This window comes from Dama dama, chromosome 11 (genome assembly GCF_033118175.1).
Source record: "Dama dama isolate Ldn47 chromosome 11, ASM3311817v1, whole genome shotgun sequence".
NCBI classification, from domain to species: Eukaryota; Metazoa; Chordata; class Mammalia; order Artiodactyla; family Cervidae; genus Dama; species Dama dama.
The window spans coordinates 13,890,528-13,913,612 of NC_083691.1; the positions used below are offsets into that span (position 1 = coordinate 13,890,528).

General features: G+C 45.2%; 1 protein-coding gene across 1 annotated transcript in view; it reads left to right on the forward strand.

Moving 5' to 3' along the window:
* TTLL11 (tubulin tyrosine ligase like 11) overlaps positions 1 to 23,085 on the forward strand; it is a 257,284-nt gene that overhangs the window by 217,618 nt on the left and 16,581 nt on the right. The window contains exon 8 of the mRNA XM_061154740.1: positions 2,268 to 2,374. Coding sequence (XP_061010723.1) covers positions 2,268 to 2,374 — 107 coding nt within the window. The remainder of the gene's footprint in view (positions 1 to 2,267; positions 2,375 to 23,085) is intronic.

Genomic DNA, 23,085 nt, shown 5'->3' on the forward strand with positions numbered 1-23,085 from the left:
TTGGTGACCACAGGGACAAACCTAGGAAAACTTAGTGACCCTGATTGTCTTACCCCACCCCCCAGCCTTATATCCCAAAGCGTCCCAACAGTGCCTCTCTAGAGGCTCCAGCCTTTCTGGGCTACTTGAGAATCTGTCTCTGGAATCTTGTTTCTTCCTGCAGCTCTGGGCTGGGCCACTTCCCCACTTCTTCCCAAAGTTCCCAAGTCCACAGCCCTATCCTCCAGGGGAGCCTGGATGTGAATCCCAGCTATGTGGTCTTGGGCAGGTCATGTCTGTTCTCTTGAGTCTCAGCTTACCCAGCATTGAAATGGGTCTAAGAATACCTCCCTCATAAAATGTTAGAAAGCTCCAGAGAACTAATGAGCAGGAAAGAGCCTGGCACACAGATGGTGCCCAAGAAAGTGCCTACAGAATCAGAATTCTCGCAAGCATTTCATGTCAACTGCAGCCAGTGTGGATACCTCCCTTTCCTGCCCCAGTCCAGATGTTATCATCAACTGTATTTGCAGGTATCACTAGGGAGAACAAGTTACCTTGGAAAGGGGATAGATGGAGAATCATCTTTGGTAAATTACAGCTCCTACTCGAGGTTTGACACTTCTATTTTCTGCCTGTCAGGAAAAAAATAACTGTATACTAGTGGTCAGTCTGGTTTCCCTTTTTATACTCCATTAACCCACGGGGTAAGGCAGGCAGAGCGCCTGTCCTGTGGGGAACAGGTAGAAGCAGAGGACATGGAGATGATAATTAGTGAAAACCCATAGCTGCTTCTAATGAAGCTTGGGAAATGAACAGCATGGGTTGTTAGAATACCTTGGGAGGGACTGGAGCGGGTCCCCAGCAGGACCCAATAGAGAGAGCCATCTCGGTGACAGGTGACGTGAAAAGCTCTGCGTCCACTGACATGTTGTTACTGGGGCTCAATAACTGCGCTGATGTGCTTTGAAGTCTGCCACGGTGACTTGTGATGGAGATACAGAGCAGAGCCCAGGAGGAAGCAGGATGTGAATTGATGGCCTGAGAAATACAGGCGGGGAAGAAAGGGGAGAGGGGCCAGAGAGACGGAGGGAGGGAGGGAAGGTGGGAGGCTGGGAGGATGCTGGCATATAAGGAGCACCAGCCTCATCTGGGCACCGTGCTGGGCACCCACCCAGTCACGCCAGGGGTGTGCATGGGTTTGGAGAGGGGCCCCTGAAATGCCCAAGTCCTGCTTGCCAGTCAACCCCCAGCCTCTCGGGTTCCTGAGGGAACTATTCACGCAAGAGATGATGACAAATGGGAAACCAAAGAACCACTTTATCATTAGCTGGGGTGACGGGCGTGGACACGTTTGAAAGGTTGAAAGCAGCATGGAATGTAGTTCAGCCCAACAGACAGCTGGCCCCGGGGTGTAACTTTCAGGATTCCTAGGGCAAATCCAGCCTGGGTGGGGATTCTCCTCCCAGCATGACCCGCTTCAAAAGGTGGTGCCTCTGGACCAGCTGAGTTCTGCCTCCATTCCAGCAGACCCCTCATCCTCATACCTAGATGCTCTGACTGGCTAGCCCCGTTTCTCCAGAGTGGACAGGGCCCCTCACTGAAAGGTCAGCCTCAGGTAGCCTCTGACAGGGCTGAGAAGGTTCTGGCTTTGGCAGAGAAAGAGGGAAACTAGAGAGAGAGAGATGAGGAAGGAAATCAGCAGTTGTCATGGCCCCAGCCATGTGCCAGGCCCCAGGATGCACAACCTCATGTCTTCTTCACACCGGCCGAGTGGGCGGGTGTTATCCTCTTCATTTAAGAGACCAGCCAATACAGGCACCAAAGTGAATGGTCCACAGTCACACAGCTAGAAGAAGCCGCAGGGCCAGGATTTTAACCCTGGTCTGTCTGATGCCCAAATCATGCTCTTTGCAGCGTGCCTGCCCACAGTAACTGTGGTAAAGATGGCCTGGTTAACAGGTCAGGAGGCTGAGACTCAAGAAGGGGAGCTAGTTTAATCAGGGCCATTTGCTCCTACGTGGCAGAGCCAGATTCAACTCAAGACTTGTCATCCTAAAGTCCCTGCTCTTCCCAGCCCTTTAAAGCCCTTCTGAACCACATTACGGGAACCTGTAGAGGCAGTGAACGGTTTGCTGCCATTCACCCTTCGCTAGTTCCTGCTGTGGGGGTGGAGGTAGGGGTCGGGTGGCATCCGGGGGGGAGCAGAGCCCAAACAAAGGCACGAAGGCCAGGCAGGACGGGCGGCTCGGGTCTGGCAGTGACGTGTCCTCTCCCGTCTCGGGCAGGAACTGCAAGCTCAGCAGCAGCAGCTTGTCCATGGCCGCGGTGGACATCCTCTACATCGACATCACGAGGAGGTGGAACTCCATGACCATGGACCAGCGGGATTCAGGTACCTGATCACCAGCCTCCCTCCTGTCCTGCGGGGAGACAGACAGGGATGGGCGGTATCTTTTCTGTTCCTTCTTGTTAAGGGTCAGGGTGGGGGAGGAAGACAATCGTCTTATTGCTGCCAAACCAAGCTTGGGTGTGTTTGCCCGTGCGCAGTAAAGCCAATCTGCTGACTCAGGTGGGGGCAAAGGAAAGTGCCGTGTTTACCGCAGGCCAAGCGAGGGGTCCAGGCAGCTCAAAAGGCCTGAACTCCCCAGTGGTTTCCAGGGAAAGGCGTTTAAAGGTAGGGTGAGGGAGAGGGTGGCAGGGTCCATGATCAGCTCGTGGACATTCTTCTGATTGGTTGGCTGTGAGGTAATCAGGAGTCCACATCAAGTCCACATCATCAACCTTCTGGTTCCAACCTGTCTGGGGTCTCTGTGCTTGTGGGTGGCATGCAGTTAACTTTTTCCAGCTGGCAGGGGTTTCAGAATCTGCAAAACAGCTCAATGGATTTGGCTCAGAATATTATCTATATAGCCCTTCCTAGGAGGAACCAAAGGCCCTTGACTTTGTTTAATGGCTTCACTATTATTAGTTAGTCTTGCTTGATTGTTTTCCTTTGTTTCTGCATTTTCTCACTTCTCTGATTAATTTTATTCTTTGGAACTTGGGGGAAGACCTAGGCAACTAAAGTTTTTCTACAAACAAAAAGCAGGCAGAGGATATAGGGTGGGGTGGGGGCCTGTCCTGGGAAGTCTTGGTTACGGCACCAGCTTTGGACATGACTAAACGGATTGAACTGAGTCTGAATTCAGAAGCATGGTTCTGACTTCTGCTACCAAGGCCGTTGTTGTTCAGTCGCTCAGTGGTGTCTAACTCTTTGCGACCCCATGGACTGCAGCACACCAGGCTTCCCTGCCCTTTACCATCTCCTGGAGTTTGCTCAAACCCATGTCCATTGAGTCAATGATGCCATCCAACCATCTCATCCTCAGTCAACCCCTTCTCCTCCTGCCCTCAGTCTTTCCCAGCCTCAGGGTCTTTTCTAATGAGTTGGCTCTTCACATCAGGTGGTCAAAGTATTGTGACTTCAGCAAGGCCCTGCCCACCCAAGTTCTTAATTCCACCACTGGAATCCTTTGACTAAAGCTTTGATTCCATTAATATTGGAAACAGTTATTCGTTGGTTGGTTGGTTCCTCGGTGCACAGTTCTCGGACATAAGCTGGGCCAGGCCCCTGATAGACTGGAGTGAACAGCACTTGGTTCTGACCCCGAAGGGAGGGGCTATAGAGTTGGGAGGCAGATGAGAACACAGCAGTAAGTAGGGTCTGCATGCTAGGATGGAGGAAGCACAGAGAAGCTATCCAGAAGCGCAGCAGAAGAGCTTCTTAGCAAGGGGGGCTCAAGGAAGACTTCTTGCAGAAGATGGAGTGGGATCAGCTGAGGGACAGGGTGGGACAGTCCCCTCCTGCAGGGGTGTTGCCAGGCCTAGACAGAGACACAGATAAAAGGCTCAAGTCACCCCAAGTAGCCTGGAGGGTCTGCAGCAAGGAAGGAAGGGAGAAGGGGCAAATATGGGGTTGCAGGCACTGTCGAGGCCTTGAAGTCCACACCAAAGAGCTTGATCTTGATCCCCTAGAGCAGGGGTCCCCAACCTCCGGGATCTACTGCCTGGTGATCTGAGGTGGAGCTGATGTAATAATAACAGAAATGAAGTGCACCATAAATATTATGCACGTGAGTCATCCTGAAACCACCCCTCACTTCATCCATGGAAAAATTGTCTTCCATGAAATCAGTACCAGGTGCCAAAAACTCTGGGGACCATTGCCCTCGAGGATGTGGGGCCAATGAAGGATTCAGTAAGAAGAATCTGCCCTTTGGTGGGTGAATTTCTGATCTTTTTCCTCCCAGAGGGTTTTTTTTTCCGAAAAAGTCATAATAACCATACCTGACATTTGTATAGCTCATCACAAAATTACAGTGGGCTCTCATGCATATTCCCTCATTAAACGTCCCTGTGAACCAGTGCAGTAGGTATTACTGCTCACATTTCACAGCTTAGTGACCTACAGCTCAGGTGATGGCAAGCCCCCCCGCCCCCCGTGGCTGCCTCCTTGCAAAAGGGACAAATGGCAGGTGGGGGGCGGGGGGGCGGGGTGGCCTCAGGGAGCAGTTTTCTCCTGCAATAGGGCAGCGAGGACATGAAATCAGAGGGGTTTGGGGGGGGGGGGGCAGGTTGGGAGACCCAGACTAGAACTGATGATGCCACTTCATATGATGTAAACTTGAGAAGTCATTTCGCCTCATCCTGTCCATTTCCTCCTCCATAAACAGTGCCCACATCACCTGTTCTCCGGGGTGCCCTGTGTCGGAGGGTCTCAAGGCCTGTGGGCTCCACTTGGGGGAGAACCCTGGGCGCTCCCTGCCAGCTCCTGCCCCACACCCCACATCTGCCCTGGCCACAGCTCCCTGACCACAAGGACCAGCAGCCCTTGCCACGGGTAGCGGTGCTGGGGCATCATTTGCTAATTGGCTTCATGTTTGATAATGATGCTTCCTGCCGCCAGCCATTTCCCACATTCAGAGCACGCTGCCCGGCACTTGACCCACGCAGTGCAGGCAGGACTCCCGCGAGTAGACCTGATTCTCTCTTTCATACAGAGAAGGAGTTTGAGGTTCAGAAGCATGGCCGGTGGGTAAGGCTTTAACACCAAGCTGCCGTCATCTCCTTCTGGTTGCTTCCTCCTCCTGCTAATTGGTTCTGGAGTAAGAGGACCACCCAGCTCCCTACCACTTCCCTTTCTTAAATTCAAAAGCAAGACTCAGGGAATACTAACACCCACGGGCCCGTTCCCATGGCATCTCCATCATCGGAGTTCCCTCCCAGCCTTCCCCGGCATCCAGGAGAGGCTGGAGATGGAGTGTCTTAGAAGCAGGCAGTTGAATTATCTCGAGGACGGAGGGCGCTCCTGTGACAGTTGAGCCGCCTGCTTTCTGCTGACGCCTTCAGAAAGTAAAGGAGTGTTTGCTCTGTGAGCTGAATGCGGGTCGTTATCACAGCAGCCTGTGGAGGGGGCCAGATGAGGGGGTGGGGTGGCAGTGGAATTATTAAATATTGAAATTGATCAGGAGTAGCAGCAGGAAGCTATTTATCATGTTTTATTGCTTCAAACTAGCATTACCATCTGGCCCATTGTTAATTCTGAGTAGCTTTTCATGTTTTGTTTGCCTCTCAAATTGTTCCCCGTAAGCGGAATCCACAGGGGCTGCCCACAATAACAGGCTCGGGTGAGGTTTTTCTGGGGTCTGCCGGGTCTCTCCGTCTGCTGACCAAGCTGAGGAGGTGGAAAAAAATACTTATTTTTTAGAACATACTGCTGCGCGAATCCGGGGCTGGGGCCTTCGAGGTCCTTCCGCCCTGCCTCAGCCCCCAGATGTGTGGAACACCAATCCTTAGTAGGAACTGCAGTTTTAAGATCACCTCCAGTGTGCAAACATCAGTGCTAATGCTCACACCAGACCTTTGAGGTGTGTAATCAGATCATGGTTTAAGGGCTTCCCTGTTGACTCAGAAGGTAAAGCATCTGCCTGCAACGCAGGAGACCCGGGTTCAATCCCTGGGTCAGGAAGATCCCCTGGAGAAGGAAATGGCAACCCACTCCAGTACTCTTGCCTAGAAAATCCCGTGGATGGAGGAGCCTAGTAGGCTACAGTCCCTGGGGTCCCAAAGAGTCACACACGACTGAGTGACTTCACTTTCAGTTTACAGAGGAGGGTCCTGAGGTTCCAAGAACAAAGGTGACTCGTCTGAAATCCCATAGCCAGTGAGTCGCAGAAGCCAGATTTGAACTCAAGCCTTCTGCCTCCTGATCCCCAACCCTGGGCCACACACAGTGGTGCTTGTTCATTGCAGTGACAGGGGAGAAGGTGGAGCTTGTGAGGCAGTAAGTGAAAGGTCAACTCACGGAGCCCAGGGAAGACAGAACTCGGGTGGGAGGTGGTACCAGGTCCATGCCCTTGTCTCCCCTTCCTTCACCCTCAGAGGTTATACTCCTGTTTCCATCACTCCTGAAAGGAAATAACAGGGTCTGGAGGCAGGGTGTGGGGGAGCATATAGGCAGTGGGCTAGACAGGAAAGCCAGAAATGAGAAGCTGGTCTGTGCCCATGGACTCAGGGGCCACTGCTGTTTCAGCTGTTGCAGGCTGGGGCCCAGGTGCCCCCTAAGAAGGTCACTCTAGCACCTCCTTTTCTCAAGGAGAAGGGACTTCTGAAGTCAGCCACATTCTCAGGACCATGCAGGAAGCTACCGGATGTCCAAAGAAGACCTTTGTGATTGAGTGGTGCTTCTTCCTCTTGGCAGAGGTCAGCAGAGACACCAGGGAGTCCTCCTTCCTTCCTTCCCTCTGTCGGTCAGGGCCGAGGGATTCCCAGGCCCTGGGTTCTAGCACAGGCCTGGCTAGAGGTGTGAGTGCTGTGTGGGAAAGGGGCAGCTCTATCTGCCCCAGAGCTGCTGCTGTGGGGCTGGCAAGAAAGAAGTCAGAAGACAGGTAGAACATGAGATCTCCGTCCCAAAGGGCTGCACTTACTCATTTTCATTCATTCAACAAGCAGGCAATGAACATGTTACCACGTATCCCGCCCTACGGGAACAGAAAGACATTATTTTATGGACACTATTCTCAAGGGGATAAAAAACAAAAACAATAGAGATTGTGTACTGAACATTTACTATGTAATAGGAACCAAAAGTGCCTGTTGTGAATGGTTTCATTTAATTCTCACACAGCCCTGTGAGATAAGGGTGGTTATTCCCTCTTGATCGATGAGAAATCTGAGGCTCAGAGGGGTGACTTTAAGCCAGCATGTCAAGTCTTACAGTGGGGAGCCTGGGATCTGAACCAAGAGCAGTCAGCCTTGGGAGCTCAGGCACGGCCCTTCCGTGATACCCTGCGTCTCCAGTCATACAGATGCAAAGGGTGCAGCTGTAACAGGGTGGGGCCAGAGCTCCCATGGGGGAAGCCACAAAGGAGGGGGGCGTGAGGGTGAAGTGAGAACACAAGCAGAGCGCTTAGCAGCCCAGAAAAGGCGCTCACTACTCACTCCGTATCCCCGAGGGCCTGGCACATCGCCCAGAGCATGCAAATGCATCTCACTGGGCACCCGGTGAATGTTCGGTGAGCAGACAAGTGCCAAGATAAAAAATATCCCTGTCCCCAAAGCAGGGCGTTCCAAGGATGAGAAGCATGGCTTATACTAGCAGTGGTCTATAGGGGTCTCCCTCTGCTCTCCTACTGTCCGGCATAAAGATGCCAGCCCTGTTGGAATAAAACCATCGCCCCACACCCAGACCCCAGTGTGTTCAGGTGCTCATGGCCATCCCTTTCTGGAAGCCAGTCGAGACCCTCCGTCTACCCTGATGGGACTCTGGTACCTACCAAGGGGCTTAAACAGATTCCTGATACTTGAGGCCTTTATAGACCTCTGACCTGCATGGGGAGAACCTGCTATTGAAATGGAGAAGAAAAATGGTGTTTGAAAAGATTAGAGAGGGGGAAAAAAAACCTAGTAAGAAAAAGCATACATGTTATGAAGTCTAAATCTCAGACCATCCTTTTAAATAGGCTTGTTATTGATTGCTTTTTAATTGGACCCCAGGTGCACAAAATTGGGTTAATGATAATCCTTGGTTCATGAGACACTTCCATGGAGAACCATGCACATAGCCTGCTGTATTTAGTTAGCTTCTTGAATTAGTTCTTTTTAAGAGTGACATAAGCATCCACACACTCTCATGACCCAAAGCAAAAGCTAGGACTTGATGATAACTTGCATCTCACGTGTGGTTCTTCCCTCTCGTCTCCCCTCCCCGCCCCCAGCCAAACCAGCTCATTTCCTGCCTCTCTCTACCTGAGGAGTCCTCATCTGGATCCCATGCCCATGGCTCCCTAAATAGACTGTCTTCCTCTCTGTTAGAATGCCAATGACTGTTTAGGATCTCAGTGGAATTTCATAAGAGGCAGTCTCCCACTCTCCAGCAGGCCAATGTAATTGTCAATTAAAAAAAATTTTTTTTTTTTTCAGTTTCCAATTCTAGAACCTCTAGCAGAACACAGAAATCTAAATAAGGATGTTATCAGCAAAAATGGGGTGTGGTAGCCCTCCCATTGCCCAGAGTCGAATGAAGAAACATGTTTGTCAGTGAAGATGCAGTTCTGTTATGTTACGGAAATTGCACTCACGAATGCCTCCTTATCACTGAGACTTTGCTCTTACCTCTTCCCAGAGTGGAATTCACTCCTCTGTGGTGAGAGACAAGGACTGCATCAAGATTAGGCAATAAAAGGCAGTATCACTGGCAGCATCTATGTGAGACAAACATTTCACTTGCAAAGGGAACATCTGAGCTCAGCATCTGGGTATCTGGTTCATCTAACCCACAACTAGAGGTTTCAGAACAGCTTTGTTCACTTAGCAGCCAGATGTTTGGCTATTTTAAGATATAAGCTAGGGGACTTCCCTGTGGTGCAGTGCCCAAAGCTCTGCACTTCCACTGCAGGGGCCCCAGGTTTGATCCTGAGTCAGGGAACTAAGATCCCACATGCTGCAAGGCAGAAAAAAAAAAAAAAAAGAAGGAAGAAAGAAAGAAAATTAAACTGAATAAAAATGAAAATACAATATATCAACTTAAAAAATTATATGAGAAAAGTCACAAATTAAAAAAAAAATAATGCTAGAGGTGCCTCCCAGTAAGCAATGGAAACATGATGGCAAAGCAAGAAGAATGGATTGGAGTCTTTCCCACCGGCCTTCCTCACCCATGTGAGCACACGTGTGACACATGCGTGCACAGCGCACACCTGGCCTGTGGAGGGAAATCAAAGGGTGGCATAGTTAGTGTTTCTCATGTGCTGTGGACTCTTGGACCAAGATAGGATACATTTCTTCCACTGTTTGGAGAACTCCTAAACTCTGTGCGGGCCTTTGTGGGGCTGCCTGGGTTTGACCGGCGGTATAGCCAAAGCCGGGCTCCCCAAGGTGGTAAAGAAACTGCCTGCCAATGCAGGAGATGCTACAGACGCAGGTTTGACCCCTGGGCTGGGAAGATCCCCTGGAGGAGGGCATGGCAACCCACTCCAGGATTCTTGACTAAAGAATCCCATGGACAGAGGAGCCTGGCCGGGTGCAGTCCATGGGGTTGCAAAAAGTCGGACAGGACTGAAGCTACTGAGCGCACACGCGCGCATAACTAGAGCCGAGGGCTCAGGGATCAGACGTACCTGGCTTCAAGTCTGAGCCTGATAAGTTGCAAACTAGGCGATGTCCACAGGTTATGTAACGTCCTCTGAGCCTCCCAGTCATCTCCTGAAAAGTGGAGATAATAAAGGTGCCCGCCTCACAAAGACAAGGATGTGGATGAAACGGGACAAAGCAGAAAGTGCTCAGAGCAGGCGCTCAGGAGGAAACGCTCACTAAGCAGGGGCTGCCTCCATTGTGACCACCTGGCTCTGACGGCACCCGTCTCCCGGGACGTGCTTCCTGGGCAACGTCTTGTGCCAAGCGCTCTGCAGGTGCTGGGAACAGACAGGAAGAAATGCTCGCCTGGAGACGCTCGCAGGCACGAGAGGGATGGGACGTGGTGGCAACAGACTTTCCCTCGGAGCCGATGGAGTGCCAGGCCCTTCCTTTCTTTCCCTCCAAGAGGGCCCTCAGCCGCCTTTGGCCTGGGCTACTGCTGCCGACACCCTGGAGCCCGGCTGCTGCCTGCTCACCCTCCCTGCCCCTTCCTCTTGCGTGGTACTGAGGTGGGGGGTGGGGGGTGGCTAGGAGGAGGAACCCGTGCGTTCAACTCAAGGCAAGTGCGGGCAGGGTAGATACTGTGAAGCTGGGGACCTTGAGCAAGAAATACAGGCCTGCCACGTCAGGGCCCCCAGGCCTGGGGAGCCAGGACCACTTTATCTTAGTCCCCGAAGAACAGCTTTCCCTGCTCCTTTGCCCATCTGCTCTCCCTCTGGTGGGCGCTCCTGCCATCCGCTGGCTACAGTGACCTCCAGCCCACCTCCTGCATCACCCCTCAACCCAGAGCCCACCATCAACTGCCTGCAGTCAACTCCCTTCCGCATGTGCAGCCACCCTTCTCATCACTAGCCTCACAGGCATTTGCTCCAGCCAAGGTGTTCCTCCATCGGGGCACTCGCCTCTGCCTGAGGCCCCCTCCCCTCACACCCCACTGCCCAGCCTTCCTCTCCAGGAGCCGCCCTCGGGCTGGACCAATCCCCCCTTTCCATCAGCTGCAATAGCCTCCCATCCAGTTCCATCAGATCCACAATGCAGATCACAGCTCGAATTACACACTGCGGAACCAGTGTGTGGCCTCTGGCCCTTGAGCTAGACTCACCACCGAGGCGCCAAGTTGTTCCTGCCTTGAGGAAGCCTAGCGCTGCGCCTGGCGCGTAGTAGGTGCTCCGCACACGTGGGGGATGGCCGAGGGGCGGGGCCCTGGGGATCCGCTGACAGCTGCGGGTGTCTGAGTCCCATCCCTGTCTCTCACCAGATTTCCTCAGTCGACTTATGCAAATCATCTGCCTCTTCTACTTTCCCCCAGCTGGAATGAGCCCCAACTGAGATGTATGTGGTTAACGACGTACTGAAATATTTAAAAGTATTTTTACTTGGAGGGTTTAGCGAAGCCTGACTTATACATATACATGGACGGCCCCCTCCCTCCATAGGACGGGAGGCAGGTTTCATGCGGTGCTGTGTCTGGCACGGGCGACGTTCTTCAGCCTTGAAATTATCTCAGAGTCAGATGGGCCTCCCTGGATGTGTGCCCTCCACGCTTACAAAATAGTCGGCGTCAGAATTATTTTTAATAAAAGCAGGCGAGCCAACAGAAATGCCAGCGAGCCCTCCCAGCGCAGACGCTTATCTGGGGCTGCTGCCGTACACGCCGCACCGTCTGGGATGACTTTCTCCTCCGCGAGTGTCGCCTGGAGACTGCCATCACCCCCACAGCCCCTGCCTCCGAGCACCTGATCTTCATGGTCCTCTCCATCACCTCCAGGGCCAGGGGACAGGATCTCTGCCATTGTCTGGTCCTACCCCCCCACCTCCAAAGAGACAAAAGGGAAAAAGCAGGATGATGATTTCTTAATACAGCCATCTCCTTTTCTTGTACTTGTTGCTTACCATCCCAGATCCTGCAGAAACAACAGCAGCAGGATGCAGGCTATGGGAAAAGCAGGAGCCAAGGAGTCACCCAGACTGAGTTTGGTTTCCTCTACCTCCCATCTAGGAGTCCGGGGTGGGGGGTGCTAGCACATCAGCTGCAGGAACTACAGTTTCCTTTAAACAGGTCAGTGACATCCACCTTGGTTTGTTGTAAGGACTGAATTAGAAAGTGTTCGCCTGACTCTCTTTCTCTTTTTTTTTTTACTTTATTTTAACCACTGTTGTCATTCTTGATGTGTATGCGTGCTTTTCACATTTCAAAACTGTTTTCCAATCTGCTTGTGCCTTGAAAGCTCACACTTCCCCTGAGCGTGGTCTTGTTCCCAAGACGCCACTCACAGAGGGGGAAACTGAGGCTCAGAGTGATAAAGAAGGGTCAGGGTACAGAGCAGGAACCAGTAAGATGCTGAAAAGGAGTGGCCTTGTTCATGATCTTAGTGGGAAACTTTCTAGTGTCTCACCATTAAGTATCACGTTCACTGCAGGTTTTTTGTACACGTTCTTTATCAAGTTGAAGACATCCTCTCTGTTCCCACCTTACTTAGTTTTTGTGATGAATGAGTGTTGGATTTTTGTCAAGTGCTTTTCTTGCCTCTATGCATAGGCTCAGATGATTTTTCTTCTTTAACCTTTAGTTGATGTGATTTGTTGTTGTTCAGTTGCTAAGTCAGGTCTGACTCTTTGCAACCCTACGGACTGCGGTATATCAGGCTTCCCTGTCCTTCACCATCTCCCAGAGTTTGCTCAAGTTCGTGTCCATTGAGCTGGTGATGCTATCTAACCATCTCATCCTCTGTCATTCCCTTCTCCTACTACCTTCAATCTTTCCCAGCATCAGGGTCTTTTCTGATGAGTTGGCTCTTCGCATCAGATGGCCAAAGTATTGGAGTTTCAGCGTCAGTCCTTGCCGTGAATATTCAGGGTTGATTTGCTTTAGGACTGACTGGATCGATCTCCTTGCAGTCTGTCTTCTCCAGCACCACAACTCGAAAGCATTAGTTCTTCACTGATGTGTTAGATGACATTAATTGATTTTTGAATGTGAACCAGCCTTAGTTTTCTTCATATGTATCTTCCATATGTTCTGTTAAGGGCTTCCCTGGTAGCTCAGCTGGTAAAGAATCTGCCTGCAATGCAGGAGACCCTAGTTCGATTCCTGGATCAGGAAGATCCCCTGGAGAAGGAAAAGGCTACCCACTCCAGTATTCTTGGGCTTCCCTGGTGGCTCAGCTGGTAAAGAATCCGCCTGCAATTTGGGAGACCTGGGTTCAATCCCTGGATTGGAAAGATCCCCTAGAGAAGGGAAAGGCTATCCACTCCAGTATTCTGGCCTAGAGAATTCCATGTACTATACCCACGAGGTCACAAAGAGTCAGACATGACTGAGCGACTTTCATTTTCACTTTTCATATGTTCTGTTAGATTTATACCTATTTTATTTGGGTGTTAATGTAAATGATGATATGATTTTTTCTTTTGTTTTTTTTAGTTTTTAGTCATGCTGCTCAGCATGCGGTACCCTAGTTCCTTGACCAGAGATTGAATTTACACCCCCTACAGTGGAAACGAGGAGTCTTAACCCCTGAACACCAGGGAAGTCCTTGACATTGTTTTTCATGTCAAATTCCACTTGTTCATTGGTGGAATATAGGAAGTGAAAGTGAGAACTCACTCAGTCGTGCCCGACTCTTTGTGACCCCATAGGCTGTATATAGGCCAGAATATGGGAGTGGGTAGACTTTCCCCTCTCCAGGGGATCTTCCCAGGGAATTGAACCCAGGTCTCCTGCACTGCAGGTGGATTAGTTACCAGCTGAGCCACAAGGAAGCCCAAGGAATATAGGAAAGCAGTTGACTATTATGTAATTACTTTGTACCCTACAACCTCACTATAAGCACTTAGTTACAGAAGTTTGGTCAGTTCGTTGGGTTTTTCTGTTAATGCATTGACAGTTGTGTAATTTGAGAGTAAAGGCACTTTTATTTCTGCCTTTCCAATCGGTCTACCTTTGCTTTTCCACTCTTGTCTTGTTTTGTCTTGTCTTACAGTGTTGACTGAGTCTCCCAGGACAGTGTTGAATAGGACTGGTGAGAGGGGACATCCGCATCATGTTTCCAGTCTTAGGGAGAAAGTGTGTAGTTTCTCAGCATCAAGAATGAAGTTAGCTGTATTTGCTAGCTGTTTTTTACCAAATGAATGTGGTTCCCCTTTGTTCCTAGTTTGCATAGATGTTTAGGTATGTTGTTTTATTTACTTTTTGTCATGAATAAATGTTGTATTTTGTCAAATGCTTTTCCTGCATCTATTGATAGAATCATATGATTTTATTGATAGAATCATATGATTTTTCTTCTTTAGCCTATTGGTGTGATAGATTACATCACTTGATTTTTGACTGTTGAAGCAGCCTCGCATACTTGGAATAAATCTCATTGTTTGTCATATTGAGGATTTTTGCATCTATGTTTATTGGAGATATTAGTTCATAGTTTTCCTTTCTAGTAATGCCATTACCTAGTATTGGGGTAATGTTGACCTCATAAAATATGTTAGGACATATTCCCTCTCCTTCAGTAAGAGATAGTAGAGAATTGGTATCATTTCTTTCTTAAATGTTTGGTAGAATTTATCAATGGAACCATCAGGGCCTTGTTCTTTCTTTTTTTAGAAGGTTATTAATTATTGATTTAATTTATTTAATAGATATAAGCCTATTCAGATTATCTGGTTCTCTTTGAGTGAGTTTTGGTGAATTGTGTCTTTCAAGAAATTGGTCCATTTCATCTAAGTTCAAATTTGTGGGCACAAAGTTATTCATAATATTTCTTAATTATCTTTTTAATGACTATGGGATCAGTAGTGCTAACCCTCTTTCATTTCTCATATTAGTAATTTTTAATTGCTAACTAGTATTTTAGTAATCTTTTTTTCTTGCTTAGCTTGGCTAGAGGTTTATCAGTTTCATTGATCTTTTCATAGCAACAGGTTTTGGCTTAATTGATTTTTATTGATTTCTTATTTTTAATTTCATTGACTTCTGCTCTAATTTTTATTACTTATTTTATTCTGCTTACTTTGGATTTAATTTACTCTTCTTTTTCTAATTTCCTAAGATGGGAGCTTAGATAATTGATTTAAGATCTTTCGTTTTGGCTAACATATGCATTAAATGCTGTAAATATCCTTCTATGCACTACCTGCACTGCATCCCTCAAAATCAATAAGTTCTACTTTCATTTTCACTTAGTTAAAAATGTTTTTTAATTTCTCTTGAGACTTATTTTTTGACCCATATATTGTTTAGACATGTGCCATTTAATCTCCAAATATTTGGGGACTTTTCAGCTATCTCTATGTTATTGATCTTTAGTTTAATTTCACTGTGGTATGAGGGCATACTTTGTATGATTTCTATTCTTTTAAATTTGTTAAGGTGTGTTTTATGGCTGAGAATGTAGTCTATCTTGGTTAATGTTCTGTGCGAACTGAAAAGAATGTGTATTCTGCTGTTGTTGAATAAAGTATTTTATACATGTCAGTTAGATCCAGTTGATTGATGGTGCTCTTCAGTTCAACTATATCCTTACCAATTTTCTGCCTGCTGGATCTGTCAATTACTGATAGAGGGGTGTTGAAATCTCTAACTATAATAGTGGATTTGTCTATTTTCCCTTGCAGTTCTATCTGTTTTACCTCACATATTTTGACACTCTGTTTTTAGCTACATGCATGTTAAGGATTATGTCTTTTTGGAGAACTGACCCATTTCTCATTAATAATGCCCACCTTAATCCCTGATAATTTTCTCTGTTTTGCGGTCTTCAGTGTCTGAAATTAATATAGTTGCTCCAACTTTCTTTGAGTTAGTGCTAGCATGATATATCTTTCTCCATCTCCTTAGTTTTTATTTGTATCTTTTTGTTCAAAGAGGGTTTCTTGTAAACAAAATACAGTTGGATTTTGCTTTTCTTATCCACTCTTAACAATCTATGTCATTTAATTAATATATTTAAACTGTTCCCATTTAAGGTGATTATTGCTATAGTTAGATTACTATATATCATCAGTTCAGTTCAGTCTCTCAGTCATGTCCGACTCTTTGCGACCCCATTAACTGCAGCATGTCAGGCCTGCCTGTCCATCACCAACTCCCGGAGTTTACCCAAACTCAAGTCCATTGAGTCAGTGATGCCATCTAACCATCTCATCCTCTGTCGTCCCCTTCTCCTCCTGCCTTCAATATTTCCCAACATCAGGGTCTTTTCAGATGAGCCAGCTCTTCTCATTAGATTGCCAAAATATTGGAATTTCACCTTCAACATCAGTACTTCAAATGAACACCCAGGACTGATTTCCTTTAGGATAGACTGGTTGGATCTCCTTGCAGGCCAAAGGACTCTCAAGAGTCCTCTCCAACACTGCAGTTCAGAAGTGTCAGTTCTTTAGTGCTCAGCTTTCTTTATAGTCCAATTCTCACATCCATACATGACTACTGGAAAAACCATAGCCCTGACTAGACCGACCTTTGTTGACAAAGTAATGTCTCTGCTTTTTAATATGCTATCTAGGTTGGTCATAACTTTCCTTCCAAGGAGTAAGCGTCCTTTAATTTCATGGCTGCAATCACCATCTGCAGTGATTTTGGAGTGTAAAAAAATAAAGTCAGCCACTGTTTCCACTGTTTCCCCATCTATTTGCCATGAAGTGATGGGACCAGATGCCATGATCTTAGTTTTCTAAATGTTGAGCTTTAAGCCAACTTTTTCACTGTCCTCTTTCACTTTCATCAAGAGGCTCTTTAGTTCTTCTTCACTTTCTGCCGTAAGGGTGGTGTCATCTGCATATTTGAGGTTATTGATATTTCTCCTCGCAATCTTGATTCCAGCTTGTGCTTCATCCAGCCCAGAGTTTCTCATGATGTACTCTGCATATAAGTTGAATAAGCAGGGAGACAATATACAGCCTTGATGTACTCCTTTTCCTATTTGGAACCAGTCTGTTGTTCCATGTCCATGTTGTTCCAGTCTGTTGCTTCCTGACCTGCATACAGGTTTCTTAAGAGGCAGGTCAGGTGGTCTGGTAACTACATACAATGTTTGTAACCATTTCTGTTTATTTCCCTTGTTCCTTGTTGTCTTTCCCTCTTTTTCTGCCTTTTCTGGGTTTCCCTGATAGCTCAGTTGGTAAAGAATTCGCCTGCACTGCAGGAGACCCTGGTTTGATTCCTGGGTTGGGAAGATCTGCTAAAGAAGGAATTGGCTACCCACTCCAGTATTCTTGGGCTTCGCTTGTGGCTCAGCTGGTAAAGAATCCACCTGCAATGTGGGAGACCTGTGTTTGATCACTGGGTTGGTCAGATCCCCTGGAGAAGGGAAAGGCTACCCACTCTAGTATTCTGGCCTGGAGAATTCCATGGACTGAATAGCCCATGGGATCACAAAGAGTCGGACACAAATGAGCGACTTTCACTAGTTTTAACTGAGCATTTTATATGATTCTATTTTCTCTCTTAATATATCAATTATACTTCTTTTTTTAAAAAAAAGTTAGTGGTTGTCCTAGAATTTGCTGTGTACTTTTTCATCTAATAAGTCCATTTTCAAACCGTGCTGTATACCACTTCCCAGAGAGTGCAGTTTCCTTGTAAAACGGCATTCACAATTCCTCCCTCCCTTCCCTAATAACGTTGCTGTTACTCATTTCATTTCTTCTTAAGCTGTAATCAACCAACACATTATTGCTATTATTACTTTGAACAGTTTTCTGTTAGATCAGTTAAGATTAAGAAAAGTAAAAAGGATTTATTCTACTCTTATTTATTCCTTTTCTGATGCTCTTCTCTTTATGTAGATTTGAGTTCTGACCTAGATCATTTTCTTTCTCTGAACAGCTTCTGTTAACATTGCTTGTAAAGCAAGTCTGTGGGCAACAAATTCCTTCAGTTTTTGTTTATCTGAGAAAGTCTTTATTTCTCCTTCACCTTTGAAGGATAATTTCCCTGGATACAGAATTCTAAGTTTACGGGATTTTTCTTTCAACATTTAAAATGTTTCATTCCACTTTCTTCTTACATGGTTTCTGATGAGAGGCTAATGTAATTTTTTTTTCTTATTCCTCTATAGGTAAGATGTTTTCCCCTTCTGGCTTCTGTCAAGGTTTCCTCTTTGTCTCTGGTTTTCTGCAGTTTGAATATAATATGTATAGGTATAAATTTCTTTGGTATTTCTCCTGTGTGTCTCTCTCCGAGTGTCTTGGATCGCTGGTTTGGGTGCCTCATTAATTTTGGAAAATTCTCAGCCATTATAGCTTCAAATATTTCTTCTGTTCCTTTCTTTTTTCTCTTTCTGGTGTTTTCATTGTATTTCAAGCCTTTTGTATTGTTCCACTGTTTCAGGACTTTCTCCCTTTTTTCATTTCAAAAGGAACTGCCAGGTTACATTATAATTCTATTTTTAATTTTTTGTGGACCCTCCATACTGTTTTTCACAATGGCTGCACCATTTTACATTCCCTACAAGAGGGCGTATGGATTCCCTCTTCTCCACATTCTCGCCAACATTCATTATTTCTTGTCTTTTTGATAATAGCTATTCTAATAGACATGAGGTAATGACTCATTGTGATTTTGATTTTCATTTCCCTGATGATTAATAATGTTGAGCATCTTTTCAGTTACCTGTTGGCCATCTATATGTCTTCTCTGAACAAATGTCTTTTCAGATATTCTGCCCAGTTTAAAATCTGATTGGCTTTTTGACTATTGAGTCATATGTGTTCTTATGTATTTTTAATATTAACCCCTTACTAGGTATATAATTTGCAATTATTTCTTCCCATTCAGTAGGTTGCCTTTTCATTCTGTTGGTGGTTTCCTTTGCTGTGCAGAAACATTTTAGTTTGGTGTGGTTCGACTTGTTCATTTTTGCTTTTGTTACTTTTGCTTTTGGTGTGGAGATTTAAAAAAAAAAAGAATCATTACAAAGGCCTATGTCAAGGAGCTTACTGCCTGTTTTTTTCTAGGGGTTTAATGGTTTCAGGTCTTAAGTTCAAGTCTTTTTCATGTTGAGTTAATTTTTTGTGTATGGTGTTAGATGGTGGCCCAGTTTCATTCTTTTACATGTGGCTGTACAATTTTTCCAACACCATTTATTGAAGAAACCGTCCTTTCCCTATTGTATATCCTTGACTTCTTTATTGTAAATTAATTGACCATATATGCATGGGTTTATTTCTGGGCTCTCTGTTCTACTGATATATGTGTCTGTCTTTATCCCAGTGAGTGTGTGTTCAGTTGCATCCAACTCTTTGCAACTCTATGAACTATAACCCACCAGGCTTCTCTGTCTATGGAATTTCCAGCCAAGAATGCTGGAGTGGGTTGCCACTTTCTACTCCTGGGGATATTCCTGACCCAGTGATCAAACCCAGTCTCTCGTATCCCCTGGCAGGCAGATTCTTTACCACTGTGCCACCTGGGAAGTCTTTTTTATCCCAATACCACACTGTTTTCACTACTATAGCTTTGTAATATAGTTTGAAATCAGGAAATGTGATGCCTTCAGTTTTGTCCTTCTTTCTCAAGGTTGCTTTGGCTATTTGGAGTCTTTTTTGGTTCTGTACAAATTTTAGGATTGTTTGTTCTATTTCTGTGAAAAATACCCTTAGAATTTTTATAGGGATTGCATTGGATCTGTATGTTGTTTTCAGAAGTATGAACATTTTGACAATGTTAATTATTCCAATCCATGAGTACAGAATATTTTTGCATTTATTTGTCTTTAATTTCTTTTGTTGATATCTTACAGTTTTCAATATATGGGTCTTTCAAATCCTTAGTTAAATTTCATCCTGAATATTTTATTCTTTTTGATGAGATTGTAAATGAGATTGTTTTCTTGATTTCTCTTTCTGATAGTTTGTTATTAGTATATAGAAAGCAACAGATTTTTGTGTATTGATTTTATATCTTGCAACTTTACTGAATTCATTTATTTTTTCTCACAGTTTTTTTTAATGGATTCATTATGGTTTTCTAAATATAACATCATGTCATCTGCAAATAGTGACAGTTTTGCTTTTTCATCTCCAATTTGGATTCCTTTTATTTCTTTTTCTTGCCTAATTTCTCTGGATAGGACAATTCCTATTTTGTTCCTATTATATTAAATTAAACTGATAAGAGTGGACATCTTTGTCTTGCTGCTGGTCTTAGAGGAAGAACTTTAAGCTTCTCACCATTGAGCATGATATTAGCTGAGGGTTTGTCATAATTATGACCTTTATTATGCTGGGATACCTTCACTCTATACCTGATTTGCTGAGAATTTTTATCAAAAATGAATGTTGAACTTTGTCAAATGCCTTTTATGCATCTATTGAGATGATCATATGCTTTTAATCCTTCATTTTATTAATGTGGGTACAGTAAGTCCCCTACATATGAATGAGTTCTGTTCCAAGAATGTGTTCATAAGTTCAATTTTTTTGTTAAGTCCAACAAAGTTAGCCTAGGTACCCAACTAACCCAGGCAGCTCTATAGTACTGTACTGTAATAGGTTTATAATACTCTTCACACAAATAATACATACAAAACAAATACAAGAAAATAAAGCATTTTTAATCTTACAGTACAGTACCTTAAAAAGTACAGTAGTACAGTACAACAGCTGGTATACAGGAGTTGCATCAAGTGAAAAGGCAAGAAGAGTTACTTACTGGAGGAGGAAGAAAAGGTGGGAGATGGTAGAGCTGAAGGATCGTCAGCAATAGGAGATGGAGGGCAAGCTACAATTTCACTCATGTCAGATGATGATGGAATGCAAGTTCACATCTTTGAAAGCTTGCAACTTGAAGGTTCATATGTAGGGGACTTACTGTATATCACATTGACTGATTTGCAGTTGATGAACAAGTCCTTGTATACCTAAAATAAATCCCATTTAATCATGGTGGATGTGAGAGTTGGACTGTGTAGAAAGCTGAGCGCTGAAAAATTGATGCTTTTGAACTGTGGTGTTGGAGAATACTCTTGAGAGTCTCTTGGACTGCAAGGAGATCCAACCAATCCATCCTAAAGGAGATCAGTCCTGGGTGTTCATTGGAAGGACTGATGCTGAAGCTGAAACTCCAGTACTTTGGCCACCTCATGTGAACAGTTGACTCATTGGAAAAGACCCTGATGCTGGGAGGGATTGGGGGCGGGAGGAGAAGGGGACAACAGAGGATGAGATGGCTGGATGGCATCACCGACTCGATGGGCATGAGTTTGAGTAAACTCTGGGAGTTGGTGATGGACAGGGAGGCCTGGCGTGCTGCGATTCATGGGGTCGCAAAGAGTCAGACACGACTGAGCGACTGAACTGAACTGAACAGATGATCCTTTTAATATATTGTTTAATTTAGTTTGATAATAATTTGTTGTGGATTTTTGCATCCATGTTCATCAAGAATATTGATCCATACTTTTTTTCTCGTGGCATCATTGTCTGATTTTGGTATCAAGGTAATGCTGACCTCATAAAATGAATTTGGAAGAATTCCCTCGTCTTCTATTTTTTAAAGGGTGTGAGAAGGACTGGTATTAATTCTTTGAGTGTTTGGTAGAGTTGACCAGTGAAGCCATCTGGTCCTGGGCTTTTGTTTGTTGGGAGGTTTTTTTATTGATTCAGTTTTCTTACTTAATTGGCCTGTTCAGATTATCTCATTTTGACTAAGTTTTGGTAGGTTGGTTCTGTGAATTTATCCATTTCTTCTAGGTTGTCCAAAGACATTTTTCCTGGACATTCTGTTTTTTTTTTTTTTTTGCCCATTCTTTTGTTCTTTGCATTTCAGTTTGTGACATTTCTATTAACATATCTTCAGGCTCACTGATCTTTCCTTAGCTCTGTCTAATCTATTTCTGAGTCCACTGAGGGTTTCACCTCTATTATGGTGTTTTTAATTTCTAGCATTTCCTTTTGATTGTTTCTTAAAGTATTCATCTCTCTTCTTACCTCACCCATCTGTTATGGAATGTACTTTTTCCATCAGAGCCCTTAAAATATTAATCATCATTATTTTATATTCTCCATTGAATAATTCCAATTCTGTGTCATATCTGAATCTGATTTTGATGCTTACTTTGTCTCTTCAGGCCACTTTTTTTCCTCATCTTTTAGCAGATCTTGTAATTTGGGGTTGAAAGCTGAATGTGATATATCAGGTACTAAGAACTGAGACAATCAGGCTGTAAGTGTGAGGTTTTGTTAACTTGGCTGGGAGCTGGGCTGTAATTAATGTTTGCTGCAGCTGTAGGTGCCAGAGGCCTCAGTTTCCTTGGTTTTATTTTCTACTTCCGATTGTCTTTGGGTTTCCCTAAAAACTCCTTCTTAAATTGCTTTGCAGCTCTTTGTTGTATCCATTGTTGTTATATTGGAGTCCCGTTGATGTGGTGGTAGGATGTTGGGGACAGAGAGCATTTGATAACCTGTTTAAATCTCAGTTTCTTAATAGGCTTGAGTCCTTGAACTGTGAAGTCTTTTTTTTTTTTTTCTCCCCTTTTGTGAGACAGGAAGGCTGGCAAGGCCAAAGTTGTCTAATTGCCCTTCCCTCGGGTCAGGTAAGCCTCAGGTAAAGCCAGGCAGGCTTTTGTTACGGAGAACACTCTGGGCATATGTCAGAATGATTACTTTCTCCTCACCCCTGCCTGAAGCATGAGAGATTTTTCTCCTATAGTCACCTTAAGAACCTGGTTAGGCTCTAGATGTCAGGGATACCGTAAGACTGAGCTCCCAAGAATTTGTAACTCTCAATCTAGTCCATCCAGCACTTCTTCAGTTACCAATTAAGTGTTCCTATCAGTTACTGGCTCTAGCAACTTCTGCTCCCAGCAAGCTGATCTCAGCTGTGATTCTCCATGTTCACTCTCTGTCCAGTTTTCAGGTTGGCAGTTTGCCCTGTGACCTCATTTCTCTGATGGATGTAAGAAAAGCCATCCATTTCTGGTTTGCTCATCTTTTTTCTTGTTATAAGGATGGGAGTGATTTCCAAGCTCTGTTTGTGTCAGAGCTGTATCTGGAAGTCCTTTCTAACCATTTTATACTTTGCACACCAACCTGTTTTGCAAAGAAAAGACAGATGAAGCTCAGAGAGGTTAAGAAATGTGCCCAGGGTCACCCAGCTAATGGGTGATAGAGCCAAAATTCTTTCTTACACTCCAATGGTCTTTAAGAAACTGTACCAATCCCAAGCATTCCAGAGGTGTTTACCATACAGGCCCATTCCAAAGTTTTTCATGAAATTCCTGGTGAAATCTGGGCTTAATCATTTAACCTGAGAGTGAAGTAAGAACTTCATGAGTCATCTAGTCAGTTCTCCGCCTCTAAACAAGAAAATTAACCCAAGATAAAATCTTATCCAGCCCAGAGTTCATCATCTCTCACATGGAGCCAACTTCAGTATTCACTAATAGCATCCTTTAATGTGTGCTCATCTTACTGTGCAGAATCAGAGTCTTT